This window comes from Leuresthes tenuis, unplaced genomic scaffold (assembly GCF_036924035.1).
Source record: "Leuresthes tenuis unplaced genomic scaffold, fLeuTen1.0.hap1 SCAF_12, whole genome shotgun sequence".
NCBI lineage: Eukaryota > Metazoa > Chordata > Actinopteri > Atheriniformes > Atherinopsidae > Leuresthes > Leuresthes tenuis.
Window position 1 is genome coordinate 8179693 of NW_027325366.1, and position 23966 is coordinate 8203658.

The 23966-nt window shown below is 38.8% G+C and overlaps 1 protein-coding gene across 1 annotated transcript in view; it reads right to left on the bottom strand.

Moving 5' to 3' along the window:
• The window catches only part of LOC140319006 (inactive dipeptidyl peptidase 10-like), a 189896-nt gene that overhangs the window by 129868 nt on the left and 36062 nt on the right, over window positions 1-23966 (bottom strand). The window contains exons 4-5 of the mRNA XM_072396517.1: window positions 10255-10349; window positions 9844-9918 (exon numbers count right to left, since the gene is read on the bottom strand). Coding sequence (XP_072252618.1) covers window positions 9844-9918; window positions 10255-10349 — 170 coding nt within the window. The remainder of the gene's footprint in view (window positions 1-9843; window positions 9919-10254; window positions 10350-23966) is intronic.

Genomic DNA, 23966 nt, shown 5'->3' on the forward strand with positions numbered 1-23966 from the left:
CTGGCCGTGGAACAACGGATCAGCTTTTCACCTTCTCATGGATCATTAAGGGGCATGGGAGTTTGCTCATCCGTCTACATGTGTTTTGTGGACTCGGAGAAGGCCTATGACCATGTGCCCCGTGATGTCTTGTGGGAGGTACTTTGGGACTATGGAATGCCGGGGTTGGTAGTGCAGGTGCTTTGGTCTCTGTATTCCAAGCGTGAGAGCTTGTGTCCGTATACTCTGTATTAAGTCAGACTTGTTCTTGGTGGGTGTTGGACTCCACCAAAGTTGTGCCTTGTCTCCACTCCTGTTTGTGACAGGGTGTCAAGGTGTAGCTGAAGTCAGGAGGGCATTGTGTGGGGTAGTCTGAGGGTTTCATCGCTGCTATTGGCAGATGATGTTGTCCTTTTGGCTCAATCACATGAGTGCCTCCAGCATGCTCCAAGTCCAAGTCCACCTCCAAGTCTCAGTCCATGGTCCTTTCGCGAAAAAGGATGGCATGCCTTCTCCAGGTAGAGGGAGAGAAATTGCTCCAGGTGGAGGAGTTTAAGTATATCTAGGTCTTATTCACGAGTGATGGGAAAAGGGATGGTGAAATCAGCCGCAGACTGGGACAAGCGGCAGCAGTGATGCAGTCGCTGCACTGGACTGTTGTGGTGAAGAGGGAGCTGAGCCTTAAATCAAAGCTTTTGATTTTCCGGGCAGTTTATATCCCTACCCTCACCTATGGTCATGAACCTATGGTCTTTTTGGATCATGACCGAAAGAATGAGGTTACAAGTACAAGCAGCTGAAATGAGTTTTCTTTGCAGGGTGGCCGGTCTCATGCTTCATGATAGGGTGAGGAGATCTGTGAGATTCTCAAAGTAGAGCAGCTACTCTGCATTGAGATGAGCCAGACTAGGTGGTTTGGGCATCTGATCAGGATGCCTCCTGGTCGCCTTCCTCTGGAGGTGTACTGGGCACGACCAACACGGCCCCGAAGTCGCCCCAGGACTCGCTGGAGAGATTATGTCTCTCGATTGGCCTGAGAATGGCTCAGGGTCACCCAGGATGAGCTGGAGGAAATAGCGGGGATGTCTGGGGCACTCTATTCTCCATATTGCCACTGTGACCCCATGTGGCTTAAGCGGTAAGGACAATGGATGGATGGACATTTTAGATATTGTGTGTAAATCACCTACAATCATGATATAAAGTGGAACATCATTATTATGAAAATCTCTGTTATTAAGAAATGCTTGTTGAAATAAAGCCTGCTTCCCCAGAGTGTACTACACTTTTTTCATATTTTGACATAATGAAATTTACTTAAATCCTTGACAAAAGATCTTTTTTTTCTTTATTTACATATTTTTCATAGTTTAACTGAAAAGTTTAAAAAAAATGAAAATTCATTGAATGCATGGTTGTTTGTCTCGTTTGTCTCTATGTGGCCCTATGATGGACTGGCGACCTGTCCAGGGTGTACCCCGCCTTTCGCCCGATGACTGCTGGGATAGGCTCCAGCCCACCCGCTACCCGACCGACGGATTGACGGTATAGAAAATAGATGGAAAATTAATTGGAAATCTTACTGGCTGAGTTGGAATGAACAAAAATCAAAACAAAATATTGTGAGAGCAAATATATTTGAAACAAATAACAGCTAAGAGCTTGCCAGAAGCAGTTACAGTCAGTTTCTGCGGGATGAACAGCTGCAATAACTCTTCTGGGCTACAGTTATGATGAGTTATATGATGTCATGATCTGTGTTTTTTTGTGTTCTGTTTCCTTTGTTGCTCTGGTCTTGTTCCTAGTGATTATTTTGTATTTTAGTCTTTAGTTTTAGTTTTTTATCAGGTTTTCTTTGAATCAGATTTGTTTTGTCTTGCCTCTTTTGTTTTACTCTTGTTTCATATTCTCCCCCATAGCTTCTTCTTTTTCCCTACTGTCTGGTTATCAGTTCCACTGCCACCACCTGTATTTATTATCCTCAGATGCACTCATTCACTAATCACTCTCCCCACAGTAAGCTCCTCTGTTTCCTTCAGTCCTTACCAGATCCTCTATTCTAGTTTCACTTCTTGTTCTGTTCTTTCTTGTGAGTTCTTAGGATTTGTTAGGTTTTGGTATTCTGGTGCTTTTTGTTCATTTAGCAATAAATTAAGATTAATTTTCCCTCACCTCCTGCCTGAAGTCTGCTTATTGGGTTCTTCTCATCCTCCACCACCTGTGACACTAGGATCTGGCCAAACATGGACCCATTGGACTTTGAAGCGAGCGGTACATATGGTATTTAAGGCGTTTGTTGACTGTTTGGCTGGTTTTGCTGGACTCTGGGAAAGAGAGTGGTAGAAAATTCCTGGATTTGCTGCATTCAAGGCCTTGGTTTCTTTACTCTTTGGAAATAACTATGCTGGAAGTGGAAGCCAAGGCAGAGTACCACACAGCACTAGCCAAGCTCAGCTCTCCAGTCGTGTTGCTACCTGCCTCTCCAGTCATGGTGCTGCCAGCTTTTTTAGCCTTGTAGCTGTCTGCTGCTCCTGTCACGTTGCTATCTGCTTGTCAAGTCATGTCGCAGCTTGGCTCGTCAGTCTCCTCGCTCCCAAGCTCTCCACTCGTGTGCGGTTGGGAGTCTGCTCCTCAGGGGTCAGCCGTGGAGCTGACCCCTAAGGAAATAGATATAGATAACTGCGCACATTAAAGATAACTAAAATAAGAATGGGCAACTGCAGTTATTACAGTTGTAAAGGAGAAAATGATCAACTTTCTGAGATGCAAAGTTAATGCTTCGTCGAAATTGAGATAACATAAAATTATTTTTAAAAAAGTAAAAAAAAAAAAAAGTATGGGTTTTTAGGAAGGTTAGCAGTAAGTGAGTGTGAGAAATTAGTAAAAATTGTAAAAGAAAAAACAAAACAATGGTCTTTTGGAAGCAAAAAAATGGTTGACAGAGGTAGAAAGAAAAGGCAAAGAAGACAGAAAGACATACACAAAGACAGAAATGATGACTGATTGACAGAAAATATGACAACATAACATATAGCTGACATAGACATGGACAAAGACCAGACCCTCCACTAGGACCTATACCAAACCCTCTACCTTACCCAAACCCGAATCAAACACAACCAGTCTAGCCTGACTTACAACAATGAGCATACACAGGTCCAACAGCTCCTCCAGCACCGACTACCACAGTCACGCCAATAAAATACACAGAGTAAATAAAGGAAAACAATTTAAGATCAGGAAGTACAGACAGCAGTTTTGTGACAAAATGTATGCTAGACTGACTTCAGTCTATGCTCAGGTTGTTTGAATAGCGTTTAAGAGCATTGATAACATGCTGAAAGTCACTTTAATGACAATAAAAATACAATAAAAACACAAGTCTTTGTGTTAACTAATGAGGAGGGAAAGATTGTGTATTTCCAAGCAAAGCGTGGCAGAGGACATAGCTGGAGGAGAAGAGCTGGTGGACGAGGGGGAGGATGTGGCAGACCACACGGTGACAGAAACTCTTGCTACTTCTGTTCGTGACTGCAGAGAAAGAAAGGACAGACCTCAGGGAGGTGGAGAAAGTGGCAATGACTGAACTTGCGTGACTAAAAAAAGGTTTGACAAAATCTACATCACATACAGAGACAGAAGACAAAGAGGAAGAAAATGAGATGTTTAGTTTACTACATGAAGACCTAATTTTAAATCATCAGGTAAAACTGGAAATCACTTTAATTGTTGGAACTAGAGACGTAACATTTCTGTGCGACACTGGGGCATCACAATGTGGAGTACACCCTGACGATCTACCAGATGTCGCAAAGTCTCCTGATGTTAAGCTTTTACTAGAGCAATTCTTATTAACTAATTTATTTAGTTTAAAATGTATTTGATTGGGAGCGATACCAACATACATGAACAGCCTGAAAACAGCTTTTCAATATTTAAGAGAAAAGAAGTTTATGTTTATGCATTTGGCAGATGCTTTTATCCAAAGTGACTTACAAGTAGACAGATAGGATAAGGGGGTCTTGCCTAAGGACCCCTGCTGGAGGTGTTACGTTTCATGCAGGGGATTTGAACCCAGGTCTCCCACATGGAAGGTGGCAATCATACCACTACGCTTTTATTAAGATTTAACAGGTCTCTTAAAGAGTTAAAGTTCAGAAGTTTTCAAATACAAATCTTTGTATTTGTATACAAATTTGTATACAAATACAAAGTATCAAAGACAAATACACAACTAGAGCATTTCAAATTTTTGCTCCTTTCACAGAAAAACTGTCTGAGCAAAAGATGTTTCACAAATTGAAAAGTCTACAATTGCATCCTGAAGCAGAACCTTACAGTCAAACCATATGACATATGAAAATATCAGGATTTTAAAACAGCAAGGTCAGATAGTTTTTCTAAATTTGAGGTTAGCTCTTCTGCAACATCACCACAAGTTTTACTGGAAACAAACAGAAAATGTAGAATTTAACATATTGATGGCTTTCCTGACATCTGATTGGTTCACTTCCCTGATCTTAAAGGAATTTGTATGGTATAGGTTATAGCATTTATATTAGTTATATTATAACAAAATGTCATTGTCATATTTTTAACAGCTTAAATAAAGAAGTTATTAAATCTCTTGACAATCTGTAATGGGACAGAGATGATTAGTTCATATGAACTCTGAGTTCATATTTATCATCAGTATCCCATATCTACGGTGGATCCCGGAGATTGGGTTTTCATCAAAATTAACAAAAAGAAGACCTGGTCCAGCCTTAGGTGGGAAGGTTCAAGTTCTTCCCATCACTCATCACTCAAATTATTGAGAGGACCTCCTTGTCATAGTGTAAAAAGACACATCTACTATTTCAAGCAAACCTGACACAGACGAGTTGTAAATTCTCTAAACCCACCACTTCAGTGGTGTAAGTCTGAATCCAGAGGAAGTGATATCAATAGGAACACTTCCTAAGGTGGGGCTAATGGGCAAAAGGCACACCAGTCACAGGACTCAGTGAAGCAACCAACAACACTCTGAGGAAGTAGAGGGGGGTAGAGACTGAGAGAAATCTGATTAAGGTTTGCTGAATTACATTACTTCAAAATGGACAGAGTAAGAGGCCAACCCTGGCATGCATTTAGACAGCCTAGCATGTATGGCCTCCGAGGCACAATGTGTTTTCTGACAGTTTTAGCTGTTCTTCTTGTTTTCCCTGTTATTGTTTGAGCTACAGGACATGAAAGCCTCCACCTGCAGCAACCACACCCAAAAGGCACACACAAGCAACACCAACCTAACATCACCTATTTCATCTGATCGAGCAGGTGAAACACATAGAAGTAAGAGGGTCAGCGGATACCAACCCAACAAGGGAGGCAAGGTAACAGTGAATTTGTGCAAGGGAGAGAGCACTACCTTTCTAATAGACTTACACGCCACTGGCAACTGCAACGGTAACAATCAATACTATTCTGCAAACGGATGATAGCCAGTCTAGTTTACCTTTACCACCATCTAGACCCATAGTAACTTATCTGAATATCTCTGACCTCCAAACTGTGGTAGCCATTGAAATTGGTTTTACTGATAAGAATGAATGAAATTAATGAAACTCATTTTCACAAAACTGCAACAAGACTGTTTAGCTTGCGCCACAGCTCAGCCAAGTTTGGGTCCAATTCCATTGCTGTTAGACCCTAACATTGATCTCACAGGCTATTACAGTTGTTTAAAACATTGCTGAGCCTCCTCCATGTTTCACCGTAGGGACAGTGTTCTTTTCTTCGTATGCTTGGTTTTTGAGTCTATGAACATAGAGTTACTAAGTTACATAAAGCTCCAGTTTGGTCTCATCTGTCCAAAGGACATTCTCCCAGAAGCTTTGTGGCTTGTCAACATGCATTTTTGCAAATTCCAGTCTCGCTTTTTTATGATTTTTTTTCAGCAGTGGTGTCCTCCTTGGTCGTCTCCCATGAAGTCTACTTTGGCTCAAACAACGACGAATGGTGCGATCTGACACTGATGTACCTTGGCCTTGGAGTTCACCTTTAATTTCTTTGGAGGTTGTCCTGGGCTCTTTGGATACAATTCGAACGATCTGTCTCTTCAATCTGTCATCAATTTTCCTCTTGCGGCCACGTCCAGGAAGGTTGGCTACTGTCCCGTGGGTCTTGAACTTCTGAATAATATGAGCCACTGTTGTCACAGGAACTTCAAGTTGTTTAGAGATGGTCTTATAGCCTGCACCTTTAAGATGTTTGTCTATAATTTTTTTCGGATGTCCTGGGACAATTCTCTCCTCCGCTTTCTGTTTTCCATGTTCAGTGTGGTACACACCTTTTCACCAAACAGTGTTCTTCTTCTTCTTCTTTGATGTTTAATGGCAGCTGGCATCCTTGGTGTTGCATATGCCGCCATCTACTGGACTAAATTTCTCTCTTTTTTTTCCTTCTTATTTCTTCTTTTCTATATTCTTTTAATTATTCCAGTATTTACCAAGAATCTTATTGTTATTCTCCTCCCTTCCTTAAACTTAGCAGATTCTACTATGTTTTTCAAATTATATTCTGTTATTCCTGCCCTCTGCAGCCCTATCTTCATTATTTCCCTCTCCCTTCCATATCTGGGACATGCTATCAACACATGTTCCACTGTTTCCTTCTCCCCACAGCTACACTGCCCAGTTGGATGTTTCCCCATTATCTTAAGTGTATTATTCAGTTTACAATGACCTATTCTTATCCTGCTAATAATTACTTGTTCTGTTCTGTTCATAACACCCTGCCTCTCCTGCTACACTTTGTAATTTATATAAATGTCTTCCTTTTTCCTGATTCTTCCAATATTGATTCCACTGATTGTTTATTTCTTTCCATACTAAACTTTTCCCTTCTGTTTTTGATAATTTTACTTTCATTTCCACCACCTCTTTCTTTACTGCATCCTTAGCAGCTTTGTCTGCTTTTTCATTTCCATTTATTCCTACATGAGCTGGTACACACATGAACATCTGAATATCTGCTGTTTTATTTCTTTCCTTGATGTTCCACATGTTTAAGTCTACATTTGTTTCTTGTAGCATCCATTTTGGTATTGTTGTCCAAAGAACTGTTAGGCTGAATTCCACATGTTGAATTTTTAGTTGTTCTGCTAAACCCTCACTGACCCACCCAAAACTCATTTTTTCCTCCTTCCCCTTTTCCCAGCACATCTCCAGAACTCTCTTTGCTGGATGTTCTTCTTTGTGTCCTTTTAAATTTATCCAGTAGTTGGCTATTAGCTGTTTTCTTCTGAGCCCTAATGGCATTTCTCCTGCTTCAACCTGTAGTGAACATATTGGTGCTGTTTTTATTGCTCCGAGACAAGTTCTTAATGCTCTGGCTTGAATTATATCTATTTGCGAGAGTACTGATTTTGCTGCCGATCCATATCCCACACAACCGTAATCTATTCTAGACCTTATTAATGCTATGTATATATATTTTAATGCTGTAAAATCCGCACCCCACTCTAACCCAGCCAAACACCTCATAATATTCAATACTTTCTTACTTCTCTCTTCAATTCCCTTCACATGCTCCCTCCATGTTAATCTAGAATCCATTATCATTCCTAAGAATCGAAAGCTGCTTACTCTCTCTAAGTTCTTTCTGTACAAGTTTAACTTTTTATTTTCACTAATTTTCTTTTTTGAGAAGAACATTACTTTACTTTTCTCCACTGAAAATTTAAAACCCCACTCTTCTCCCCATTTATCCACTTGATCTATCCCTTCCTGTAGTTTCTTAACTATGTGATCTATGTTGCCTCCCCTCTTCCACAACAGCAGAGTGACTACTTGTCTCCCTTTAAATAGGCAGACTGACTGATTATGAGTTTGGAAACACCTGTGATGTCAATTAAAGGACACACCTGAGTTAATCATGTCACTCTGGTCAAATAGTTTTCAATCTTTTATATAGGTACCATCATTTTTGTCCAGCCCTATTTCATTAGTTTTTTTTAAAAAAAATAATTATGTTAATCAACATTTCAAAAGTAATGGCTGATTTTGATTATTTAATTTTCAATGATTTTTTATTTATTGTTACTTTTGTAGGTTTCAAGTGCTTTCAGTGAGAATTGTGGGTTTTTCCTTCTTTAACTGAGGGGTACCAACAATTTTGTCCACGTGTGTATATAGCTAAAACATTGATGTATAAACAGATCCTAACTACTTCAGATGCCTAATTTGCACCCTTAAACAGACTTTAGAATCAGTCTTTCCTGTGGCAACTTTATTCTCTCCCGTTCTTTCTTAGTATTCAGTACACAAACAAAATAAAGATACTATATATTTTTCCTTATGTCAATGTTAAATATAGTTGTGCCAATTTCCAAATGTATATCTAGGTAGCAACACCTACTATGATAACTGTGATTATATAGAAATCTAAAAGCACATGCCCTGTAAAGATGAGTGAAAGGTCTATGAGATACCCTATAGAAATCAAACAAAGTGTAGTGTGTATCGATGTTACAGATGTACTTTGATTCACTTCTAATTCACTCATGAAACGATTTCATGAGTGAATTTTTCTTTTTTGATTTTGAAGTTTCCAGTAAGCATAAAGTATAAACGGGAGGGAAATGATAGAGAAATTATTACCCATGCCCACGGCCTTGGCGTTATCATTACCACTGTCTGCTGCCACAGAGGAGTATCCCATGGCCTTGGTGTTATCAGCACCACTGTCTGCTGCCAAAAGGGAATATCCCACGACTTGTATCAGCAAAAATGGAAGCCTTCAACCACTATAACCTATAAAAGTTCTCTGTATCTTTAAGCAGTTGCATCACAGTCTGTGTGTAAACTGTTCCCTTGTTGCAACAAGATTAAATGCCTATGCTGGTGAATTTCAGACAGTAGTCCTGAGTATTCTTAGTCATTTTTCTAACAATTTAAAAAGTGACTAGCAATAAATCAGCCACGAGTTGAACCTGGAACCCTCTCACTGTGAGGTGACTGTGCTAACCAGCACACCACCATGCAGCCTCCTGAACTACTGTTTATTCTAATATTGAAAATTTAAATCCTTCAAAATCCTCTCCAAATCCATTACACCTTAATTTCACTTAATACATATTTTTTTCTTTGTCTAACTGCATGTTGAGCATTGAAATTATATTCAGTCAAGATGTTGATCAAGTGAGATAACTAAGCTTTTCATGCATTGGATTTTTTACTCTACCCCCCCCCCCCATTCACTTATTATATAAGTGTAAATCATTCAATTCATATTCAATTCAATTTTCAATATTTCTATTTTCTTCTCACCTGCAAATGCTTAGAGTTTAAAGTACATGGTAAGACGGTTAGAATTTATGTAAATGGTTGGGTCTAGATGCCAAATAAACATACTGTAGTTAGTTAGAAAAGTAGGTAGACATTTTTTTTTTTGAGGGTCACAGGCTGCTTTACAAGTATATTGTAATTTATTCACTAAACTGTGCCCACCTTCGAAAGATAAAATCATATAAGGAGGATCCTATGAATCGTAAATACTTATCTAGTCTAGTTGACCACACAAAGCACTTTTACACTACAAGCTTTTTGCACCCACTTACACCCACACTCATACGGCATGTTTTTGTCAGTATAATTTTACAGGCTACACAGTGTTTTTTTTCTATCACACACATTCAAACACTGATGGACACATCAGTAGGCAATGTAGGGTTTAGTGTATTCCCCAAGGATACTTCAACATGTGGTTCAGTTTTAAGTAAACAGAAAGAAACTGTATAAAAGTCAACTGTAAAAAAAAAAAATTTTTTTTCTGAGTCTCAGTATGACACAATAGTATCAAGACAGGTGTTTTTAAGGAACTTACCTGTTTCACATCGTATGCGAAGAGTACATATTTCAAGTCAGGGGACACGTAATATTTGGCTACGTTGAAATGAATCTGGTGGAAATCATATAAGGAATGAAGAATGAATACATTTACATTGTACAATGGTAACTATGCAGTACAAGTAATTATTTGTGATATATCGACATTTTTAGAAAAACTTTATTTTAAAACTTTACAACTTCTGATTTATTTAAATGTATAACATATATTAAACCTTAAGAATTTGTCTTGTTTGTCTCTGTGTTACTCCCCACCTCCACTATGTAATTGCAAGTGTATTTCTTTAAAAGATTTTTGTCATTAGTTTTGTTTCAGTAGTGAAATAAAAAATAGCAATGTCCAAAATCTTAACTGGAGCTTAATACATAGCAAGTACTTCACACTTACAAATGTTGTATTTGTCAGGACAATCTCAGTTTCATTTGTGAGAATGTTGAATTTGATGACGTGGCCATCACTGTTCCTATAGATGACTTCAGTGTCTGTGAATAGAAAGAAAGGAAACAAAATTCTGTGAATGCTGGAAGCTGTCAAAACATACAGTAAGTATCAGAGTAATGCAGACATCCATCTATTTAGTAGATTCACAACACCACAACAGACAACATCCTGGAATCACAAATGTCACAAATTAGATAAAAGCATAAATGCAACAGATGACTGAAAGAGCCCAATATTGAACGACAGCAATGCACTGCTTATTTTGGGCATCAAAGGTGAACTTTAGCTTCCAGACAAACACAAGGGAAAAGGTGTGAATTTTTCATCTTGCAGGTAACTTAGCATTTCATGTGTCAATAGAGACAGCATTGTGTGACACATCCAGTAAAATATGTTTTTGTACTGAGTTTGAATGGTTTAAAGTGTATATCTTGATACACGAGTCATTGATTCAAATGTCTCACTACATTTTACTTTTGCCATGAGTGCTTATGAAGCACACACAGTGTGACATTTTTGACTGTACCAGATGAAAGATGATAAATTGAAAGGACAATGGTGGTATATATGATTATGGCTAAGAATGGTGGTCCTGCGTGAAAGAAAACTGCTCAAAGAATACCATTGTAATGAATTAGTCATGTCATATTGATCCTGTCCTGTATAATACAACATCCTAGGGATGGATTTTCATTTCACAATTTCTAAGCATGAATTTGGATATAGAGTTTGGACATATGGAATAATATATCTATTACATGTTTTCTCATGAGACTCAATTAGGGTACCATGACTAGCTGTAACTTTGTTCTAATGAAAAAATTGCTATAATTGTAAACAATCACTTGACGAGACAGCATATGACTGACCAGGTTTCTAGCCACACTGCTATTTACTATCCAATGAAGTAGCTGCTGCATCCCTCATCCCAGGGATCTTTAAAACATTACTATCGGTCTCTGCACTTGTCACTTTAAATAATTAAATATTTGTAGCTGAAAAAGAACAAGCTCAGACTCTAATGTATAAGAAATGTCCTGTGTGTTATCCTCTGAAAGGGGACCACAGGTCACTTCATCTTCTCACCAAAACTTAGTTTTTAGCAAGGAACAGGACTGAGTTGAAATATTCTACTTTTAATGGAGGCATTATTTTGTCATCGTCACTGAATGTGCTATTCATTTTTTCAACAGTGTTGCTGTTGAAAATAAATGAGCCACAAGAGGAAGGGTTCTGCTGTTGAATGAAAGTTGTATTCAATATCCATTTCATGAAAAGGGCTGACGGACCCATTATGTTTTAAAGTTCATCAATATTTTGAAGTCTTATGTTGGATCTTTTTAAAGACAAAACTAGTAAGTTTACTAATTATCCACACTGCCTGCCTTTAAATGGACCAATTCTAATTAGAAACCAACAACCCCTTATTCAGAATCATTGTGGAGATTAAATATGAACTAAATCAAATACGTCGTCCTGCACTTGTTTGGGTACTTTTTGGGTACTTTACAGCATTCTATCTCAAAACAGTGTTGTTATAGGCCTGACACTGGCAAGTACTCAGATTTTTGTGTGACCCAAATTAACATACACAAAGTGTCTTCTTTGCTAGCTGAAGCTAATCAAAATTGTTCCATGATCACTGTATCAGCCAAAACACATCCCCAAAACATTAATGGATTAAGGATATAAACATATTCAGACTGAATGAAGAGTACAGTTGGAGCATCCATTTCTTTCCTGCTGTACTTCATGGAAGTGCACAGCAAATTACAGCTAAAATGTATGACAAGGTTTGCAATTTAGAATGCAACAGATTTGGAAGCTGAGCTTGCATACTTTAAACAATGTGAAATCTCATATATGCTCAATCAGCCACAACATAAAACCTGACAAGTAAATTAACATTATGATGGCATCTGTGGGATGAATCAACCAAAACTCCCTCCACAACTGCCTAGGTGGAAAGAGTGGTTGACTGGTTGGTGGCTCTTGGGTTACGCTGGCCAAATGTTGAAGTGTCTTTGGGCAAGACATTGAAACTCATGTTGACTCAAGCACATTCATCTGTGTGTTAATGTGCATGATGGAGAAAACCATTGAGACTAAAAGCTGCTGTATGAGTCTCTGGGAGTGGGTGAGTGTGGCTTGCAGTGCAAAAGTGCTTTAATTGGATGGATTGGATAGATTTCAAAATATTATGCACAATATATGATACACAAGATACGCAATATACGCAATAGGTCATGTGTATAACAATCTACAACAATATGGGTGACTTGGGGGAGCTATCGCAACAAAACTGCCCATGCATACACCACCCTATGCATTTGTTTATAGAATTTCTTCATTTTCATCCACTGTATCTTGAGAGAATTTACTTTTGTCTAGCTGGGCCCCAGACAAAATGTAAAATGTATTTTGAACAGATATTGCATTCCACCACATTGCAACTCATTTGCAGAATTGCTAAAAATGAGAAACACTCGTGTGTCAAATATATATGCCACTTTACCCCAAATACTCACTCCCCGTGGAATCATAACCATTTTTTTGCAAACCTTGTTGTACACATGTCAGCTGCAGTTGCACGGTAAATGAAAGGCGGAGGTTGAAAACAGCATGGAGCCCAATTATAGCATAACTGTGAACCCATCCAGTGGCAGATGAGGACACTAGGGTGAAGAGACTAAGAGCCTTTTGGCACAATGTAATATGCATAGCAAAAACTGAATTATTTAGCAAAGGCTGGCCTGAATGCTGTTTCTGCAATCCCAGAGTTCCACAAAATGTCGCAGCTGGTGAAGCTCAAAGTTAGGCTGTTACAGATAAAAGACATAAATTTGGTTCTAACAAAGAACCCCTTTGTTGAACAGGGGTTCTTTCATGATCTGTATAGTTTTAATTGGAGATGTATTGAATTAATCAATGATGTGGAGAAGTTTTTTCTTCTCTGGTTGACAAACTTCAGAAGATATGGTAAATGGACTTGTACTTGTATAGTGCTTTTCTAGTCAAGCTGACCACTCAAAGCGCTTCACTACATGCCGCATTCACCCCACTCACACACATTCATACAGCACGTCTTAAGATTCAAAACTACGTGCTTTTTTTGTAATCATTCATACACACATTCATACCCCCAATGATACACTGGGGGGGCAACGTGGGGTTCAGTGTCTTGCCCAAGGACGCTTCGACATGTAGCCCGGGGAAGCCAGAGTCGAACCACCGACCTTCCGATTGGTGGGTGACTGCTCTTCCTCCTGAGCTCCCTTTAAGATTAAAGGGAGGGATAATCCATAGTTTGCACCCGATTTAGCCAATGTACTACACAAAAGAAACCTTGCTTGGGCTAAGGCTGGGAAGACCGAATCCGAGGCAGATAGGCTTATATTTAGGCAACTCAAAAATCGTTTTACCTTCCTTATGAAAAAAGCTAAGTCTGGGGGTCGCACGATTTATCAAGGAGGGTAGACGCTGCGCAGCGGGTCTCCTCACTGGATTTGTTGAAATAAATATTTCTCGGCTTGACTATTGCTAAAATTTTAGCTGTTGCAGTTGCTAAATGTATACTGACACTGGACATGTCTCTGGACGACTATTTCATGAAGCCTCCGAAAAGAGTACTGTGGAAGAAAGGCAGCAGGAGTATGGCTAGCACAGAGCTAACTAGCCAAGATGGTGTGACCGAGCAAGAGCTAATGATGAAAATGAGCAAGAGTCTAGAACAGAGCTTGAAATAGTGGACTCTCGTGGCACCAGGGATGACAGGATGGTTAAACGAGTGACTCAAAACATAGAGAAAGTATTGGACACTAAACTTGCCAATGTCCTGAAACCTGTCAGAGATGTCAGAAAAGCTAAACAAGCTAGTGGACCGAGTTGGGAAGATACAGCCCAAGCCCAAACCCAAGTTGGAGCTCAAGAAAGCAATAAAAAAAACTTGAGAGTTATCGAAATCAGAACAGACAACTAAATGTTGGGATTGAAAGAAAATACAAAAGGGAGAAATCCCTTCTTTTTTTTTTTTTGGAAACATGGATTCCCGAGGCCTTGAACATGGACACACAAGAAGAACCGATTAAAGTACGCGCTCACAGCTTGGGTCCTTTACAGGAATCCAGTGGGGAACAAAGACACAGAGCGGTCCTGGTGAGGCTTCGCAGCTACACGCATAAAATAAATGTTGAAGTGGCATCTTGAGGAAAGCTAGTTATTGAAGTGTACTTAAGTATGACATTGAGATGTCGCTCATATGTCAAAGAAATTCTGTATTGATAGAGAATTTTGATTTGGTATTAATAATTTTATAATTGTGAGAATGCTTACAATTGTTTTCCTGTTTCCCTTTAGTATTGTGAGAATGCTGTAAAGCACTATGATTTTCCTGTTTCATTATTATTCCAAACGTTTTTTGCCATTTAACTACTTCAGCATACAAATAAAACATAAAAACATTTTTGTACAAAACGTTCAGCTCTTTCTGGATATGATGCATCATATGATGGCTATATCTTTTGGTGTTTCTAACTTTTATAGTTTTTAAAAAATCTGGGACAAAAAAAAGGTTTTTGTGCAAATGAATGATTTCTGAGGTTAAAATGCATTCCAATGACATGGAATGTTCATGTGAGTGGAGGCTCCAAATGACAGAGTGGAAAAATACAGAAAGATTCTTCAGAAAAAAAGTTTTCAACCTGTCACTGTTTCCAAAATATTCAAACCACAGAAATAATTTTAGCATTAAAATTTTTATTTAGTCCTCTTTCAGCCAATGTGACTGTCATAGCCTTCAGGACTTTACTTTTTTAATTAGAAGCCACTGAATCACAGCAGTACCCAACTACCAGTCCTTTTTGCATGTTTCTTCTCTTCTGTACTTTTCTGCCTTCATCTAGCTCAAGGTCCTTTCAAAAATACATTTCAGGCCTTTTGAAACCTCAGCAAATGCATTTCTTGTCATGTCATGTTTTGGGTTTTGTTTTTGTCATGTCTTCTTTTCAGGTTTTAGGTTTATTTCTTGCCATGTTTTTTACTTTTCACATCATTAGGTTCACTCAAGTCACCTGTCTTTGTTTCACAGCTGCACCCCATCTCCAATCACCTCACCACAGTATTTAATTTCCAGGTTCTCCTCAGTTCAGTGCAAAAAAAAAAAAAAAATCCTCACCTTAACTTTCCTCACGTCTTGCCACGATTTTCATGGTCTTCAGGTTTGTCAGGTCAGGCTTTTGCCTCTTATTTCTCCACAGCCATGGTCTTGTTGTTTTGCTTCACAGTTTAGATTTCATGTTATCTATTTTGTTTTGTTCTTTTTGTAAACAATCTAATTTATTCTTTGAATTCTACATCTGGGTCCTCTCTCCACTACGTCACGCACAATCCCCATGGTTGTGACAGTAGGATTTCGCCAGCATGGACCTAGCAGAATTACAGGTTCTCCAGGGTTTATTCGCGGCCTTTGCAGACTGCTTGGTGCAGGGAGCCGGCTCTTGGGAGAGACTAAGAGTGACTGGCGACATTTTGGAGTTCTTTCAGCTCAGAGGGCTCTCCTCGTCTTCGCCAGAGGGGGCCCGGGCGGGCTCTCCTCGTCTTCGCCAGAGGGGGCCCGGGCGGGCTCTCCTCGTCTTCGCCAGAGGGGGCCCGGGCGGGCTCTCCTCGTCTTCGCCAGAGGGGGCCCGGGCGGGCTCTCCTCGTCTTCGCCAGAGGGGGCCCGGGCGGGCTCTCCTCGTCTTCGCCAGAGGGGGCCCGGGCGGGCTCGCCTCTTTCTACATCGGCTCTGAAGAGGGTCGTACCAGTAAAATAGCTTCCTCCTGATTGGCCGGATGAGCTCCCACATCTCCAGAAGTCTGACCGGATGCCGAATCGGCTCCTTCGCCATTGGTCGGCCACCAGACCTGGTTCCACGTTGCCGGATGCCTGGCCGTTCGCCGGATTGGCCCTCTCGTCGCTCGTCATCCGCCATATTTTTTTTGCTTGGGCTGGTTCCTTCTATGGTTTTGTTTTATTTTGCCAGAGATCATACAGCATGATATAATCCTACAATGTTTAAAGCATTCAGTTTTCTAGGTGGAATATAAAGGGTTCATATAGTGTAATAAAGAGAAAATCAGTTCTCGACTGTCTTAAAAAAAAAAAACAATGTTCAGATTGCGTATGAAGACTTCTTTGCCCTCTTAGTAAAATTGTTGTAAAAGTTAGTTGAACAATCTGACATTGGATCCATTGCCCTTTCAGACCATGGTTAATATAGTAATGCAGCCACTTAGACCTGCAGAATGTTCACCGTCTTGGAAAATTAATACTTCAGTGTTTTGTTAATTTTATCACATTTCTGCAAACTCAGATTTATATTTTGAACAAAATGACTGAACTGATTCTGACCTAAGACTTGTATGGGAGGCTTGTAAAGCTTACATGCGAGGTATGATTATATCATATTCGAGTAAAAGGAAAAAGCAACGCACGTAAGAGCATTCTAAAATGGAAAAGAAAACAAAAAATTTGAGGAAGATTTCTCTCTAAATCAGATGAGGAGCTAGAAGAGCTAAAGGCGACAAGAACATTAATGAATTTAATGACAAAGAAGGCAGAATCTGATATATTTGCCAGACAAAGATTATTTGAATTTGGAAATAAACCAAATCAGCCCGCTAGGTCAGAAACTTTCAAAAGCTTTCATTTCTGCAATAGTGGATGAGGACCAACACCATCAAACAAACAATGCACCTGATTAATGATTCTACGAAAAAATTATATATAGCTCAGATATTAATATTGAACTGCTGGGATATGCCCCAGCCTCCCCACGACCAGACCAACAGATTAAGCGGGTATAGAAAATGGATGGAACATACTTTGCATGGGATGGATTTGAGGTGTGACAGGACAAGGCATTCGAAAGACTTCGTGACCACAGAGGTCAGGGTGGCAGGTCTGTAGTCGTTAAGTCCTGTGATCCTTCGTTTTTTAGGGATGGTGATAATGGTGGGGGCCTTGAAGCAGTAGTGGCACATGGCTCTGAAGCTCCTGCGAGGTGGGGTGGGTGGAGTTCCTGGGCTGTGGCTGGTGAGAGGTGTCATGGGGTATGGTGTCAGGTCTGCTCTATTGTCTTTCAAAGCAACAGTTGAACTTTTTCTTAGAACAAATTATTTTTGTTTATGCAGAGGTTTTCTGCTTGAACACATGCTTCCTAAAAGGTTAATTGTCCCAATGTAGTCTTTAATCCCATTAAAACATTTTTAAGTTTCAGCTTGCATTTCAAACAGTGAATATTTTCCTGCACAATGTGATCGGTTTTCAAAGTAGGCTTATGCACCGTTTCTCAGAAATTATAGTTAACAATATGAGACTGAAATCTCAACTACTGAATGGTCTGCTACTAAATAAGACATGATGGCCCTCAATGGAAAAACATCTATTGAAGTCCATAATGATGCACTTTTTGTGCCAACATGAGGTTGAAGTTTATGTTTTGGGGCTGTAATATACTGACAGCTAATACATGTTGGGCTCCTATATTTGAAGCAGATATTCAAAATCCTTATAGATGACATGTATGGTTTATGTTGGTTTATGATTTATACACTTAAAAAAGTTATATCTCAAACATAAAAAAAAATTCTATATACACTGGTACTTGATGGTGAATGTTATCTGCAAATAATTCAAATAATATTTCATTAATCACACAAATTTGATGAAAATTTGAGACTTGCAACCTGAGAGATGTTACATGTATATTTCAGTAGGGTTTACTTTCAGTTCATTCTCATTTTCTCTCTGAATATCTGCAGCTCTCATGTCTACATCAGTTGAGACCACTGAAAGTGACTCAAGACAAGCTGCAGCCAATCATCTGACACTTGTTTCTTTGAAACTACCAGTGTACTGTGACTGACAAAGTAAAAGCAGACACATGCCTTAAATTAGAGACTACTCCTGCCATGCATGTGGCCTGACTGACGTCTTCTCTCCTGCAAAAGATGATTAATGAGCAACATCTCTGGTCAGATTAAAAGATTAGGAGATAAATTATCTCACATTAAGACTGGCTCATCACTGTGAACCTTTTAGAATAAATCAAAAAAGAGATTTATTTACTGACACAGTCTTATTTGACCATCCAGTCTGAACCAATCCAGTGGCAAATTGGGACTGTATTCAATGACACTATGAAATAGTCAGTGCTGCTTCACTGTATCTTAGATATTTCAAGTAAACAGAGAATGTACAGACACATCTTGTGCCCCAAAATAATATTAGCTACGCCCATCAAATTAATATTTCCATTTAATCACCACTCATTTAGATTATTCTACCCACACTACAAATTAGTGATGACATGCTTCATTTTCATCATGACAGCTGAGAATTTATGGGGGCAAGAAACTAGACTGCTAGCTTCCAAAAGCCTCCAGCTCCTTCACGTTTCAGAGCAAATTTACTTTAATTTTGTACCAGTCAAAAATCATAGTTTTAGCGATAAAAAGTCATTGTCTGTATTTACAAGTGAGTTGCAGTGATTGATTAGGGGCCAAAAGGCACAGACACAGCAATTTTTACATCTGGCCCTGTTACATATGTATTTAAGCAGTTGCCCTTCCAAAATAACAAAATTCAAAGAAAATTATTCACTAACATAAAGCTCAGTAAATCACAGTAAAAACGTCTTAGACAAAACAGAGGAATGTGTGTTAAAAGTGTAAAAGTGTTTCTCTTTTTGTAATCTTATTTGGAGTGCTCTAAGATGTTATCAGAATGACTGCCACATAATTCTTAATTCATGATATTTAATTGACAGGAGGAATTCCTAGGTTCCTTATACAGCAAGCTGAAAATTTGTCAGATGTCTGGAGGATTGATGAATGTCTGTCTCACCTGTCTTTTCACTGTATGATACAACATGTTATCAGTCAGATTCCTGTGATGCTTTTTTTGGCTGATTTAAGAGGTTGTCTTTGTAGTGTGTTCAAGTGCAGAATTAATTTATTTTTCTCAGACGCTGGTGACATGAGAAGACAGAGCATGCCATACCAGACATCTTTTTATGTAGTTTTGGTGCATAAGAGACCTTAGACAACCTAGAATCCTTAACAAGGAGCCATACACACCTTTTGCACCAAAACCTTTAGCAAGTCTTTATGTTTCATCCTCTGTTTTTTTTATATTCAATTGTTTCCAAATGGTAAATGAACTTGTACTTGTATAGCGCTTTTCTAGTCTAGCTGACCACTCAAAGCGCTTCACTACATGCCGCATTCACCCCAATCACACACATTCATACAGCACGTCTTAAGATTCATAACTACGTTCTAGTCATTCATACACACATTCCAATGATACACTGGGGGAGCAACGTGGGGTTCAGTGTCTTGCCCAAGGACACTTCGACATGTATCCTGGGGAAGCCAGAGTCGAACCACCGACATTCCGATTGGTGGGCGACTGCTCTTCCTCCTGAGCTACAGCCAGTGAAGAAGAAGAAATATAACCTTTTATAACCTTGCTGCATTCACTGTACCTCAGAAGTGGGAAGTTTAAACTCTTTTGCACTTGCTTTTTTTCTTTGATTTCAATGTCAAATATCATCACTGGTTGTATAGTTCATTTAACATTCAGAAACAAAGTATCTGGTAATATTACTACCAATATCAATTTACCAATACATTCTTGTGTTGATATTCTATATCCCATCAAGAAAAATTGACCTCCAGTTGCTGTTCTTTATTTTATTTTCTTTAACAATTGGAAGTCAGAAATTCCACTTTGCTGTTTATCATTAAATGCACCATTTGTCCAGCACCTGCAACTGCTACTACAAAAGCAAACATTAGCAAGGAAGAGTTATTACTGGTAGACACTGAAAACCTGAATGAAATAGGCCTTTTGTCTATCTTTTAGATACTATTCACAAAATAAATGCCTCTCATTTGAAAGAGCCCTACCTGTTTACATCCCACTCTCTACTCTGATATGATTCTTGTTCTCTCAAGAAGCCCCTTTCACTGGCCTCCCGTGTCAGTATACACACTGTTGTTAAAGGTGTAAACAATAACAATCTACTCATTTTTCGCTCTATACCCTTTTATGCTTCCTCTGCACGTGAATCAATTCTGGCCTCCTAAATATGAGGTCTCACAATAAGGCCATTAAAACCAATCATTTTATTAATTTATCATGATCTGAATCATTTTAGGATTATTGACATATGAGGGAATCACAGCTACCCTCTCTATAGCTAGACCCAATTTAACATATTTTCCAATTCAGAAGATCTCTTGAACAGTTGGTGATGTAGCTGTTTGATCTTGCTCGTCACCATGTTACTTTTAGCTTTGTTATGTTTACCCCTTTGACCAATCTAAGCTTTCTGAAATTCAATCAATTCTGAAACCTAAATATGGGGCTTGTAATAATGCTAAGCAACTTTAGTATATAGTATACTCTTATTCCCATTCTAAAATTCTCCTTTTTTTTTTTACTCTCATGTACTCTCTTAATCTTAATCTGTTCAATCTGTGAAAGTGGTCACACCCTTAATAATCATTAATCATTCATTAATGGCTAAACAGCTGAAAGTTAGAAGGCATGTGGACAACTGGGTCCTCTTGTATTCTTTTATGTTGACTTTGGTTAAACTCTAAAATCTTCATAAGATGTTTTTGATTTGTTACAACACATATTGAGCAAAAATCAGCGTTCAATGATGTAGTTGAGGATTTCTGTTTTACATCTGCAGAACACGACCTACAATCTCAAAAGAAGTTTTATACATTCAATATAGAACATTCAATATAGAATGTTGACATTAATGAATCAACTCCCTCTGACTATTTAAATGTTCACGTTCCTCGAACCACAGGCAGAGGAGGAGGAGTGGCAGCTATCTTCAGATCAGGGTTACTAATCAGTCCTAGACCCAAGATTAGTTTTAGGTCTTTTGAATCTCTGATTCTCAGTTTTTCCCACCCAAAGTGGAAATCACAAAAACCTCTTGTGTTTGTTGTTGTGTATCGTCCTTATTCTGAGTTTCTGTCTGAATTCTCAGAGTTTTTATCACAGTTAGTGCTGAGTACAGATAAAGTCATTGTCGTAGGTGACTTTAATATTCATGTAGATGTTGAAACTGACACCCTAAATATTAACTTTAATTCTATATTAGACTCTATTGGATTTTCTCAAAGTGTTCACAGACCTACTCACTGCCTTAATCATACCCTTGATCTTGAGCTGACTTATGGCATTGAGAGTGAACAGTTGACAGTGTTCCCTCAAAATCCTGTCTTGTCTGACCATTTTTTAATAACTTTTGAATTTATATTACTTGACTATACGGCTTCTAAGAAGAATTTTACATGTAGAAGGTGTCTATCAGAAAATGCTGTAACCAGATTTAAAGAGTTGATTTCATCATCCTTTTCTTCACTGCCATGTGCAGATATGACGGAGGACGGCTACCTAAATTTTACTCCAGTAGAACTTGACTCTCTTGTTGACAGCACTATAGCTTCAATGCGTACAACACTGGACAATATTGCCCCTCTGAAATGGAAGGTAATCAGTCAGAAGAGGTTGGCTCCTTGGTAAGCTAGAACTGCTTATTATTCATTATTGATAGAAGAGAATAAGAATAATCCCAGGTTTCTTTTCAGCACTGTTGCCAGGCTGACAAAGAGTCCGAGCTCTGTTGAGCCATGTATTCCTTTAACTCTCAGCAGTGATGATTTCATTAGATTCTTTATCAATAAAATTGTTTCTATTAGATAGAAGATTGATGGAATCCTTCCCACTATTATCACTGATGTATCATCAAGTAGAGCAGCTTTAGAAGTATCTTTAGAACCTGATTTGTATTTAGACAGCTTCTGCCCAGTTGATCTTTCTGAGCTAACAACAGCAATAGTCTCTTCTAAACCATCAACTTGTATGTTAGACCCAATCCCAACCAGACTGTTCAAGGAGATTTTCCCCTTAATTGACACTTCCATATTGGATTTGATCAATCGGTCTTTGTTGACAGGATATGTACCTCTTTTAAGGTTGCTGTAATTAAACCTTTACTTAAAAAAAATACTCTCAATTCAGAAGTGTTGGCTAATTATCGACCTATATCCAATCTACCTTTTTTGTTTAAAGTTCTTGAAAAAATAGTTGCAGTTCAACTTTGTGATCATTTACATAGAAATAATCTGTTTGAAGAGTTTCTGACAGGATTCAGAGTGCATCATAGCACAGAAACAGCACTGGTGAAAGTTACCAATTATCTCCTCTTCGCCTCTGATAGCGGACTTGTTTCTGTGCTTGTCCTGTTGGATCTCAGTGCTGCATTTGATACGATCGATCACAGCATTCTGTTACAGAGACTTGAACATGTTATTGGGATTAAAGGAACTGCATTAGGCTGGTTTAAGTCATATTTATCTGATAGATTCCAGTTTGTTCTTGTAAATGAAGAATCTTCCTCACACATTGGAGTAAGTCATGGAGTTCCTCAGGGTTCTGTGCTTGGACCAATTATTTTTACTTTGTACATGCTTCCATTAGGTAAGATTATTAGACAGCGTGGCATAAATTTCCATTGTTATGCTGATGATACTCAGCTGTACTTATCTATGAAACCAGATGAAACCAATAGGTTGGTCAGACTACAAGCCTGTCTTAAAGACATAAAGACCTGGATGACTCAGAACTGTCTGCTTTTAAATTCAGACAAAACTGAAGTTGTTCTCTTTGGACCTGAGCGCTTCAGGGAGAAATTGTCTAGTTATATAGTTACTCTAGATGGTATTTCCTTGGCTTCTAGTTCTACAGTGAGGAACCAAGGAGTTATTTTTGACCAGAATTTATCATTTGACGCACATATAAAACTGGTTTCTAGGACTGCCTTCTTTCACCTTCATAACATTGCTAAAATCAGGAACATCCTGGCTCAGGGTGATGCAGAGAAACTAGTTCATGCATTTGTTACTTCAAGATTGGACTACTGTAATTCCTTATTATTGGGCTGTCCCACATATTCTCTGAAAAGCCTCCAGCTGATCCAAAATGCTGCAGCCAGAGTTCTGATGAGAACTAACAGGAGAGATCATGTTTCTCCAGTTTTAGCTTCTCTTCATTGGCTCCCTGTTAAATTCAGAATATAATTTAAGATTCTTCTCCTCACATATAAAGCTCTTAATGACCGAGCTCCATCATATCTTAAAGATCTCATTGTAAGATATTTTCCTAACAGAGCACTTCGCTCCCAAACTGCAGGTTTACTTGTTGTTCCCAGAGTTTCTAAAAGTAGAATGGGAGGTAGAGCCTTCAGTTATCAGGCCTCTCTCTTGTGGAACAAGCTGCCAGTAAATGTCCGGGAAGCAGACACCCTTTCCACTTTTAAGATTAGGCTTAAAACTTTCCTTTTTGATAAAGCTTATAGTTAGGTATGGCTCAGGTAATCCTGAAACATCCCATAGTTAAGCTGCTATAGGCTTAGACTGCTGGGGGACCTCATCTGTCACACACACTTTGATTTTATGTACATGTGACATTATTGTGGTTATTAACTTGTGTTTCCCTGTTCCAACGGGTATCCTTTGAATGGCGTTATGGTGTTTTACCCCCCTCTTTTCCCTCTTTTCTGTCTTCTCAAAGCCCAGCTGGTCGAGGCG